The sequence below is a fragment of the Oryx dammah genome, unplaced genomic scaffold (assembly GCF_014754425.2).
Source record: "Oryx dammah isolate SB20612 unplaced genomic scaffold, SCBI_Odam_1.1 HiC_scaffold_28, whole genome shotgun sequence".
Classification (NCBI taxonomy): domain Eukaryota; kingdom Metazoa; phylum Chordata; class Mammalia; order Artiodactyla; family Bovidae; genus Oryx; species Oryx dammah.
In genome coordinates, this window is record NW_024070212.1 from 68,723,649 (window position 1) to 68,735,661 (window position 12,013).

A 12,013-nucleotide genomic window follows, 5' to 3' on the forward strand; every position below is an offset into this window, starting at 1 on the left:
TTCTCTTTAATGCTATTCATTCCACATGTAATAAATAATTATTGAGTATGTGCTGAGTGCCAAGGGCCACTCTTTACTTTGAGTAAACAAGATAAGCAAAGTTCTTAGTGCTTTGTGGACTAGATTCTAAGAAAAAATAGATAACCTTAGTAAACAAATACAATTGTGATAAATGTTATGAATTAAATAAGGTGCTGAGATAGAGAATAAGCGGAGGATGCCTACTTCTCATAGGATTTTCACAAAATGTTTTTTTTTCTGAGGGGATAATATTTAAAATTAAGACATAAAGGATAAGAAGCTAGTCATGAAAAGTATAGGAAGGAGAGTGTTGTAGGCAGAGGAAAGAGCTTACACAAGGAACTGAGGCATGCAGTAGCTTGTTTAGTTGGATTGGGTTCAAGGGACTGCATGAAATCCATATAGTAGGAGTATAATTAACCAAGTTGAATAGCACAAGATAGTTTGATTGTGTATTTGAGGGCCATATTTTACTGAGTTTTTCTGTCTCATAATTAGGATTTGGACATAGTAAGGACCTTGGAGAGACATTACTTTGCCGACTAAGGTCCGTCTAGTCAAGGCTATGGTTTTTCCTGTGGTCATGTATGGATGTGAGAGTTGGACTGTGAAGAAGGCTGAGCGCCAAAGAATTGATGCTTTGAACTGTTGTGTTGGAGAAGACTCTTGAGAGTCCCTTGGACTGCAAGGAGATCCAACCAGTCCATTCTAAAGGAGATCAATCCTGGGATTTCTTTGGAAGGAATGATGCTAAAGCTGAAACTCCAGTACTTTGGCCATCTCATGCAAAGAGTTGACTCATTGGAAAAGACTCTGATGCTGGGAGGGATTGGGAGCAGGAGGAGAAGGGGACGACAGAGGATGAGATGGCTGGATGGCATCACTGACTCGATGGACGTGAATCTGAGTGAACTCTGGGAGTTGGTGATGGACAGGGAGGCGTGGCGTGCTGCGATTCATGGGGTCGCAAAGAGTCGGACATGACTGAGCGACTAAACTGAAGGAACTTGGATGGCCATTATGGGATTTTAAAGCCAAAGAAAAACAATGATCAGAATTACCTTTTGACAAATGTAAACATATCTTGTGAGAGCAAGGCAGAGACCAATAGGAAACCATTGATATTTCTGTTTGGAAGAGATGATTATAGAATATACTAGAAAAGTGAAGTGAAGTCAGAGAGAAGCAAACAGATTTGAGATAGATTTAGACAGTAGAATTGCCGAGATTTGCTGATAACTTAAAGTGTTTCAGAAAAAGGATAAAATAGAGATGAAATTCTAAATTTCTATGATTTGAAGAAGAGAATGGTATCCTTTTAGAAGATAAGGAAGATCGAAGTTGGAGGACACAAGAAGCCTGGATTTCTATTACCTCTTCTCTATGCTTATGCATAGCTTATTTATGTAGGTCTTATTTTAAAAAATAACTCAGTAGGTAGGCTCCTTTCTTTTCATAGTCCAGAGTATCTTTAGTCTGAAAATCTGTTGCCCTGACCTCACATAGTACTTTGGCTATGGTTCTGATCAGAAATAAATATAGTAAGACTGTCATTTCCCTCATTCTAGGTAGAATGCTTAATAGAGCATAAAAGTCATCACACAATAGACTTTTACTATAGTCTTAATTAAAATATTTTTATCATTCATGTTTTCAATAATATTATTTTAGTAATTAAATGTATTTTCCCAACTGCAATATTTATTCCTATTAAAATTCATCTATTCCAATTTGACCTATTGCTCCATCTATCTGTAATCTTTTAAATTTGTCTGATCTTAACTGATTTTGTTCTTTTACCACCTCTTTTGAAAATTTAATAAGAATTTTCCTTATAGTTTTAGTCACATCATTCAGATAAATATTGATCAGCATAGGGCTAAGAATATGTCCATGTATCATGACATTGGAGTTCCCTTCATTTTATTAATCCATACTCATTTCCATATGATAACCTGACATCTCTGATCTGTACCTAATCGTATTATCTTTTGATAAAGTAGTGAAAGTATTTATCAAACGTTGTTGGGTCTGTCTTATAAAGGGTATTTGAACCTGATCCTGACTCTGTTAAAAATAAAATTATACCTGATGTAATTAGTTTGTTTTCAATATATACTGCTCCTTGGTGATTATTTCTTTTCTAAATGCTACCAAAAATCCTTAAAATATTTCCCTAAGTTATTGAAGACCAGTGTAAGGTTAAGGCACTTTAGTTAATAGAATGTCTTTTCCGTTATTGAAAACAAGATACTTATTAGATTATCTCCAGTGTTATCATGACTTGCTTTCTCTGTGATTTTGCAGATTAATCAATAAATGGGTACATTCTTCCTTTTTTTAATTGTAGTATATAAAACAAAAATCCAATTTTCTTTATATTAACAGCTTATATAAGTCTCAGTTCATTTGAAGTTTTAGACTTTGATCATCTTTCCATAGATTTGTTTCACATCACATATGCACCCTGTGTCATGGATTCTTCTTTTATAAAATCCAAGGAAGGGAAAATTATTTTAAATGATGACAAACAATGATATGTGAATTATATATTAAAAGGATAAGGGGGCAAATGAATATATATATTGATTTGACTTGAGGGCTTTAAAATTACATGATTCTGCAAATAAATTTTATTTTTAATAGAGTTTGGCTACTCAGATTTGACAAATATATACATTTAGATTTTTTCTATTCTTCTGGAGGGGTAAAGGAATAAGTACTAGTAGAAAAAGAATTGTTAAATGTACCATTTCATTCTACCTTGATTATTTTCTTATAAGGAGAATGTAAGTGTGAGATCGTAAAGAAAGAAACAGTCCATTTCTATCACTGAATTAGAATTTGAATTGATTTTTAACATATGATGAATTACATTGTTAAGACGGAGAGACAGAACGTGGTTACCAAAACAGCAAAATTCATAGAAGTAAAAGGATACAAGAATGATAATATGTCATGAAGAAGATTGATGGACAAATTTGAGATTGAAAAAGCCTTTGAAATTGATTGTTAAGATTTGGTTGCAAAACAGTAGTCTACATTTTTCTGTCATACTTTGTTTAGTGGAGACAATTGAGCCCAAATGAAAATAGAAACAGCATTACTTAAAATATTGCCATTCTTTGATAATGTGTTACTGTGTATTACTATAATTATTATTGATAACCTTAAGAAAAATTTCTAAATATAGAGAGAATAGGTGAACTCGAAAGTAGCTACCTATTTGTCTTTCTAGCAAAAAGTAGTACTTTTGTCATGTAAGAAACTAAAGTAGTGTTGAGTAAAAGTTATTAGGGAAGGATTTTTTAGAGCAGAATAAAAATTGAGATTCATTCCAGGACCAGATAATACAGAGTACCTAACACAAACATTAAAAAAAAAAACAAAAAACTCCTTGCATAATGAGTCACTACATAGAGACTGTGCTTTCAAAAAATAATTTAGAGGACATATAAAATTTTAAAGACAAAAAGAAATTCAAGGATATTTAATTAAATATGTCTATTATATGGTACAGAAATTTGTTCATAAAATTGTGAATACATGGGACTAGGACACATATCCAAGTGTTCCTTCTAAACTATAGAGTAAAAGAGCTTTTGACAACTGAACAGTTAAGGCAAGGGGACTATGAAAAAAAAATCTGTTTAAAAATTCTATCACCTATCATATATTAGAGAATTTTTGTGAGTTTTCTTCCCTTGGATGAAGGTACTACTATTCCCAAGAACTAGAAATAAGTACTAAAAGGTTTAGAGGAAAGGTATGACATCAAAACTCTTGAGTATATTGTGTCTGTGAGATTTTCAAAAGAGCTCAGTCAATAATGGTTATGAGTATTACATAAATTAATATCTATTGAGTGTAAAATAATGGCAAATATGATAAACACTATACAAGTATTCGATAAACAAATATACAGAACCAAATTTCAGAAAAGAGATCTACCTGAGGACACACACATACACATATATATGTGTGTGTGTAAATATATATATATTTATAAATTCACAAATTTATTTACAAATTACAAATATATTTATGATTCACAAATATATATATATATACATACACACATATATATGTCTAATCAAAATTTAGACCAATGAATCATCAAAATTTAGACCAGTGGTTCCCATCAAGGAAAGCATAATATCCTGGAAAGGTTTTTTTCCTAATACAAGTGTATATCCCTTCCTAAAATTCTGATATATATATATATATTTTTTTTTGTTTGTTTGTTTGTTTGTTTTTTCTGTAGCAATGTGTTAGTTGCCTACGAATGTCTGTCCTTCTCTTTTTTGGTAACAGACCCGCCATTTTACTCCAGGAAGTAAAGTCCATAGCACAAAGGCTGCATTTCTTGCCCTCTCAGTTTCAGTTGTGGGAAGTCAATGAGATGTGAACAGAAGTTACTGGAAGGGCCTCTAGGAAAGTTCCTTAAGACAACATGGCCTATGCCCTTTTATCATTTTATCCTTTGTTCCATCTTGCTGACTGAGATATAGATATGATATCTGATGCTCAAGTAGTTATCTGTACCAATCCTGAATGGACTGTGAAGAAAGAGATAACACAGTATCAATTATTAAATCATTCCCAACCAGTTTACAGGGATTGTATGGTTTACATCTGAGAGTGCCTCTGCTCTCCACAGAGCTCCTTATCAGTATGCTACTTATTATCCTTTCCACACATACTTTTAAGGCTTGTGATAATTCTGGCCCCAGTTATTTCTTCCTGTTTTACTGTCTTTTAGTGTTCTGTGAAATAATTTTGTCCCTTCTTTCTTAGAATCTTCCTTCAGGCTCTCTGAAGGAAAGCTTCTTGCTGCTTTTGTTTATTCTTATTTCTTCTCCCTTCGAATTCCTTTGTCATGTCACCCTCCTGACAGACCCCCTTTCCCTTCCCCTCAGTCTCTGTGAGAACATTGTCTTAAGTATATCATCAGCTCTTAATAGGAGGGCTGTTTATCAGAATCATACATAATGGAACTCTTTTCATCTTTTTTAAACTCTGCCTACCTCACAGAGGTTTTGATGTTTTTTAAAATAAAAGTCAATCATGATAATGTATTATAATACATGTGAGAGTTCTTTGAGAACTCTAAAACATATATGAGATATTATCATTGTTGTCATTGCTTTTGTTTTGTTTCCACAGAGTATATATTCTCCTGTTGATTTAAAATATTCTACTGAACAGAGAAAACATGTTTCTTCTATCTTATATGAATTAAAAACAAGAAAACCAAGATATCTCATTCAAAAAGGTAGGTTAGTTATATGAATTTTTAAATTATATTTAATGAACATATTTTTATGAAGAGTAATTATATTTGTTAAACATTGGGCATGTTAATTTGAACTATAAATATAACTCCATGAAATATATGTTGAGACTTCTAAATAAAATATCTATATTTCATTAATATTTTATAAATATATATATATATTCAGAAAGTTGTTTCATGAATATGAAAACCCTGATTTTGACTAGCAGTTGGGAATTAGAAATAAGTATTATCAAGAAGGGCTCCCTCAGTGGATCATCAGTAAAGAATCTACCTACAGTGCAGGAGACGCAGTGATGTAGATTTGATCTCTGGGTCAGGAAGATCGCCTGAAAGAGGGCATGGCAACCCACTCCAGTATTCTTGCTGGGAAGATCCCATGGAAGAGGACCGTAGCAGACTACAATATGTGGGGTTGCAGAGTTGGACACACTGAGCAACTGAAAACACACACACACACACATTAGCAAGAACCATATTGAATTTTTTTGTTACTGTATAACTCTGTCAGCATGGTACGTCCTTCAGGAAATCTGTCAATTATCAGATTAATATAAATCATTTAAATTAAAAATGATTTGAAGATAATTATTTCTTATTACACAAAAACTTTTATCTTAATAACATTTTGGTCATCATATCTGTGAATGCATGCTAAGTCGCCTCAATTATGTCTGACTCTTCGCAACCGTATGCTCTGTAGCCCACCAGGCTTCTCTGTCCATTGGTTTCTCCAGACAAGAATACTGGAGTGGGTTGCCATGCCATCGTCTAGTGGATCTTCCCAACACAGGGCTCGAACTCTCATCTCTTATGTCTCCTGCATTAGCAAGTGAGTTCTTTACCCCTAGCACCACCATCATATGTATACTTGTTTTTATTTTGCTTTTACAGAATTTCATCTGATAAAATGTTGTACTCTAAGCAGATGACATTACTTTCTTTATCTCTGTCTTTCACAGAAGACTGATAAAACCAGTTCTGTAAAATAATTCAGTTCAGTTCAGTCGCTCAGTTGTGTCCGACTCTGCGACTCCATGAATTGCAGCACGCCAGGCCTCCTTGTCCATCACCACCTCCCGGAGTTCACTCAGATTCACGTCCATCGAGTCAGTGATGCCATCCAGCCATCTCATCCTCTGTCATCCCCTTCTCCTCCTGCCCCCAATCCCTCCCAGCATCAGAGTCTTTTCCAATGAGTTAACTCTTCACATGAGGTGGCCAAAGTACTGGAGTTTCAGCTTTAGAATCATCCTTCCAAAGAAATCCCAGGGCTGATCTCCTTCAGAATGGACTGGTTGGATCTCCTTGCAGTCCAAATTAGAAGGTCTTAAAATTTTTCTCAAAGTTTCTCTTCAGTTCAGTTCAGTCACTCAGTTGTGTTTGACTCTTTGTGACCCCATGGACTGCAACATGCCGGGCCTCCATGTCCATCACCAACTCCCGGGGTTTTTTCAAACTCATGTCAATTGAGTCAGTGATGACATCCAACCATCACATCCTCTGTCGTCCCCTTCTCCTCCTGCCTTAAATCTTTCCCAGCATCAGGGTCTTTTCAAATGAGTCAGCTCTTCTCATCAGTGGCCAAATATTGGAGCTTCAGCTTCAACATCAGTTCTTCTAGTGAACACTCAGGGTTGATCTCCTTTAGGATGGACTGATTAGATCTCCTTGCAATCCAAAGGACTCACGAGAGTCTTCACCGACACCACAGTTCAAAGCATCAATTCTTCGGCGCTCAGCTTTCTTTATCTCTCACATCCATACATGACTACTGGAAAACCATAGCCTTGACTAGGCATACCTTTGTTGACAAATAATGTCTCTGCCTTTTAATATGCTGTCTAGGTTGGTCATACTTTCCTGTCAAGGAGTAAGTGTCTTTAATTTCATGGCTGCAGTTACCATCTGCAGTGATTTTGGAGCCCCAAAAAATAAAGTCTGCCACTGTTTCCCCATCTATTTGCCATGAAGTGATGGGACCAGATGCCATAAACAGTTTTCTGAAAGTTGAGCTTTAAGCCAACTTTTTCACTCTCCTCTTTCACTTTCATGAGGAAGCTCTTTAGTTCTTCTTCACTTTCAGCCATAAGGGTGGTGTCATCTACATATCTGAGGTTATTGATATTTCTCCCAGCAATCTTAATTCCAGCTTGTGCTTCTTCCAGCCCAGCATTTCTCATGATGTACTCTGCCTAGAAGTTAAATAAACAGGGTGACAATATATAGCCTTGTCGTACTCCTTTTCCTATTTGGAACCAGTCTGTTGTTCCATGTCCCACTCTAACTGTTGCTTCCTGACCTGCATACAGATTTCTCAAGAGGCAGGTTACATGGTCTTGTATTCCCATCTCTTTCAGAATTTTCCAGTTTATTGTGATCCACACAGCCAAAGGCTTTGGCATAGTCTCTAAGGCAGAAATAGATGTTTTTCTGGAACTCTCTTGCTTTTTTGATGATCCAGCACATATTGGCAATTTGATCTCTGGTTCCTCTGCCTTTTTTTTTTTTTTTCGAGGTACCCACCTGCTTTATTTTTTATTTTTTTATTTACAATACTGTATTGGTTTTGCCATATCCTCTGCCTTTTTAAAAGCAGCTTGAGCATCTGGAAGTTCACGGTTCATGTATTGTTGAAGCCTGGCTTGGAGAATTGTGAGCATTACTTTACTAGCGTGTGAGATGAGTGCAACTGTGCAGTAGTTTGAGCATTCTTTGGCATTGCCTTTCTTTGGGACTGGAATGAAAACTGAGCTTTTCCAGTCCTGTGGCCACTGTGAGTTTTCCAAATTTGCTGGCATATTGAGTGCAGCACTTTCACAGCATCATCCTTCAGGATTTGAAATAGCTCAACTGGAATTCCATCACCTCCACTAGCTTTGTTCCTAGTGATGCTTCCTAAGGCCCACTTGACTTCATATACCAGGATGTCTGGCTCTAGGTGAGTGATCACGCCATCATGATTATATTGGTCATGGGGATCTTTTTTGTACAGTTCTATCTATTCTTGCCACCTCTTCTTAATATCTTCTGCTTCTGTTAGGTCTGTACCATCACTGTCCTCTATTGAGCCCATTTTTGTATGAAATGTTCCCTTGATATTTCTAATTTTCTTGAAGAGATCTCTAGTCTTTCCCATTCTATTGTTTTCCTCTGTTTTGTTGCATTGATCATTGAAGAAGGCTTTCTTATCTCTCTTTGCTATTCTTTGGAACTCTGCATTCAAATGGGTATATCTTTCCTTTCCTCCTTTGCTTTTTGCTTGTCTTCCTTTCACAGCTATTTGTAATGCCTCCTCAGTCAGCCATTTTGCTTTTTTCCATATCTTTTTCTTGGGAATGGTCATGATCCCTGTCTCCTGTTGAATGTCACAAACCTCTATCCATAGTTAATCAGGTATTGTGTCTACTATCAGATCTAGTCCCTTAAATTTCTTTCTCACTTCTACTGTATAATATTAAAGGATTTGATTTAGGCCATACCTGAATGGTCTAGCGGTTTTTCCTACTTTCTTCAATTTAAGTCTGAATTTGGCCATAAGAAATTCATGATCTGAGCCACAGTCAGCTCCTGGTTTTGTTTTTGCTGACTGTATAGAGCTTCTCCATCTTTGGCTGCAAGGAATATAATCAGTCTGATTTCAGTGTTGACCATCTGGTGATGTCCATGTGTACAGTCTTCTCTTGTGTTGGTGGAAGAAAGTGTTTGCTATGACCAGTGCGTTCTCTTGGCGAAACTCTATTAGCCTTTGCCCTGCTTCATTCCGCATTCCAAGGCCAAATTTGCCTGTTACTCCAGGTGTTTCTTGACTTCCTACTTTTGCATCCCAGTCCCCTGTAATGAAAAGGACAGCTCTTTTGCATGTTAACTCTGAAAGGTCTTGTAGATATTCATAGACCTGTTCATCTTAAGCTTCTTCATTGTTACTGATCTGGACATAGACTTGGATTACCATGATACTGAATGGTTTGCCTTGGAAACGAACAGATCATTCTGTTGTTTTTGAGATTGCATTCAAGTATCTCATTTTGGACTCTTGTTGACTATGATGGCTACTCCATTTCTGGAATTCTTGCCCACAGTAGTAGATATAATGGTCATCGAAGTTAAATTCACCCATTTCAGTCCATTTTAGTTCGCTGGTTCCTTAGATGTCCACATTCACTCTTGCCTTCTCCTGTTTGACCATTTCCAATTTTCTCTTAAACCATTTAAAAAGTATTATGATAAGACCACTTAGCATTAGGCTTACCCTCTTAACAGATTTTTTAAATGTACAGTACATTTAGCTATAGGCACAGCAGATCCTTCCGACTTTTTCATCTTGTATAACTGGATATGTATAATATCTAAACCTAGTTCCCCATTTTTCCCTCCCTCCATCCTTTTAATTCTTAAATATTTGATTATTTTTCTTTTCAAAAATTCATGGTGATGTCTTTATCCTTCCTGTTTTTTTGTCTTCGGTGTACGTGAACTCATCAAACTCTACCATATTCTTATTTGTCAATGGCTTTGTTTGTTATTTCATCACTTCTCTATTAAGTTCATGTAGTTTATCTATTTCCTAAAGCTCTGCATCTTTTATTTAAAAGTAATGTTATTTTAATCCAATTATTTAAATCCTAGGTTTACAAGCCAAAATGAAATGAAGGACATATAGTAGTCCCATGCTCCATACCCTCATACTTACTTTTGTTGCTTCCCCAGAGCAATAATCTTTAATAATTTTTCATGATTCTTCTGTTACTCACTTTCATATTTCCAAGTTATATATTTATTCCATTAAAATTTCTTTTTTAATTTTAGAATTTGTATGCAATTTCTACTGTGATAGATGGAGATTTATTTATAATAATTTATAATTTATTATTTATAAATCCTCCCTAATACACATTCTTAACATATCTCCTCCTCTTTTCTCCTAATAGAATTATATTATCACTATTTGGGGATTAATTAATAATTAACATTTTAATTATTATTGCTATATAAATAACTACTTACAGCTGAGTCACACAATATAGTAGGCTATGTTTGCCTTCTTATAGTATTATTTAAAAACTTGTTTGGAAACCTCGTAAGAGTCAACTCTCACCAAGCATATCCATGCATATATATTTTTTTAATATACTTCTGCTTGAGACCTTAATTTGCTAATTTAATCAGGACTACTTGCTTTCTGAACTTGTTTTTAACAGCTTTCATCTTGGTACATCACTTCATCTTGGTGCATTCATTAAGTATTGTAATCCTGAGAATTCATTTGTCTCGTATACTGTGTTATGACCTGTTTACAGGGTTCTGTATCTTTTTTTCTTGGTTTATTTTCTTATATTAATGCAATACTTTCTTACTAGTTTACAGAGAAATTATACATTAGAAGTAATTTAAAAAAGCTTAAAAGCCTAATATTTTTATGCTACATATATATTTAATTGATGATTTAACTGTGCAGAGTCTTCACAGTTTTCTCACAATTGCTTCATTGTCTTCTAGCTTCCAGTATTACCTTTGAGAAGTCCGTTGCCATGTTATTCTCATTCTGATGTGTGTGAAGTTCTGTATGTTGTTTTTGTCTTCTGACTAGAAACATTTAGCAGTTTATCTCTGTACCAAGTATTCTGCAATTTCGCAGTGATTTGGCTCAGATATTTGTTTGCTGGTGAAGATTTTCTTTTGATTCAATTTATTGTGACTTTTCAATCTGAAAATTTATATCCTTCATTTGTCAGTATTTTTCTTGTCTTATTTAAGATAATACATATATTAAATATAACATAGAACATACCATTGTAACCATCTTAACTGTACATTAAGCATATTTATATTGTTGTACAACCATCATGACCATCCATCTGCAGGAGCTTTTTATAAACTCAAGTGGAATGTTATACCCATTGAACATTAACTTCCATTCCTCCCATCCTCCCCTTTTCTGGAAATCACCATTCTACTTTCTGTCTCTAAAATTACTATGAGTGTGATTACTACAGGTATTTTTATATGAGTGGAATTATAATTATACAAAGTTTGCCCTTTATTTACTGGCTTATTTTAATTAGCATAATATTTTTAAAGTTCACTCATGTTGTAACAAAATTGTTTTCCTTTTAAGGTTGAATAATGTTCCATTATAACTAGGTACCATGTTTTTATCCATTCATTTGTCAATTGGCACTTGGGTTGCTTTCACCTTTAAGCTGTTGTGAATAATGCTGCTATGAACGTGGACGTACAAATATCTCTTTGAGACCCTATTTTCAGTTGTTTTGTGTGTATAACCAGAAGTGAAATTTCTGGATGACATAATTTTATTTTTATTTTTTTGAGGAACTACCATACTTTTTTCCACAATGATTATACCACTCTACATTCTCAATATTAGTGCACAAGAATTCCAATTTTTCCACATACTGACCAACAGATGTTATTTTCTGTTGCTGTTGTTGTTACTGCCATCCTAGTGGTTGTGAGGTCATATCTCATTGTGGTTTTGATTTGCTTTTCCATAATCATTAGTGATGTTGAGCATTTTTATTGTGTTTATTTATTATTTGTGTATCATCTTTGGAAAAATATCTATTCACATCATTTGCCCATTTCCTTGTTAGTTTGTTTGATATTTGTTGTTGAGTTGTATGATTTTTATATATATATATATATATATATATATATATATATTCTCAATATCAA

At 34.6% G+C, this 12,013-nt stretch overlaps 1 protein-coding gene across 1 annotated transcript in view; it reads left to right on the plus strand.

Moving 5' to 3' along the window:
* Positions 1 to 12,013, plus strand: part of LRRIQ3 (leucine rich repeats and IQ motif containing 3) — a 193,771-nt gene that overhangs the window by 102,873 nt on the left and 78,885 nt on the right. The window contains exon 6 of the mRNA XM_040232559.1: positions 5,188 to 5,296. Coding sequence (XP_040088493.1) covers positions 5,188 to 5,296 — 109 coding nt within the window. The remainder of the gene's footprint in view (positions 1 to 5,187; positions 5,297 to 12,013) is intronic.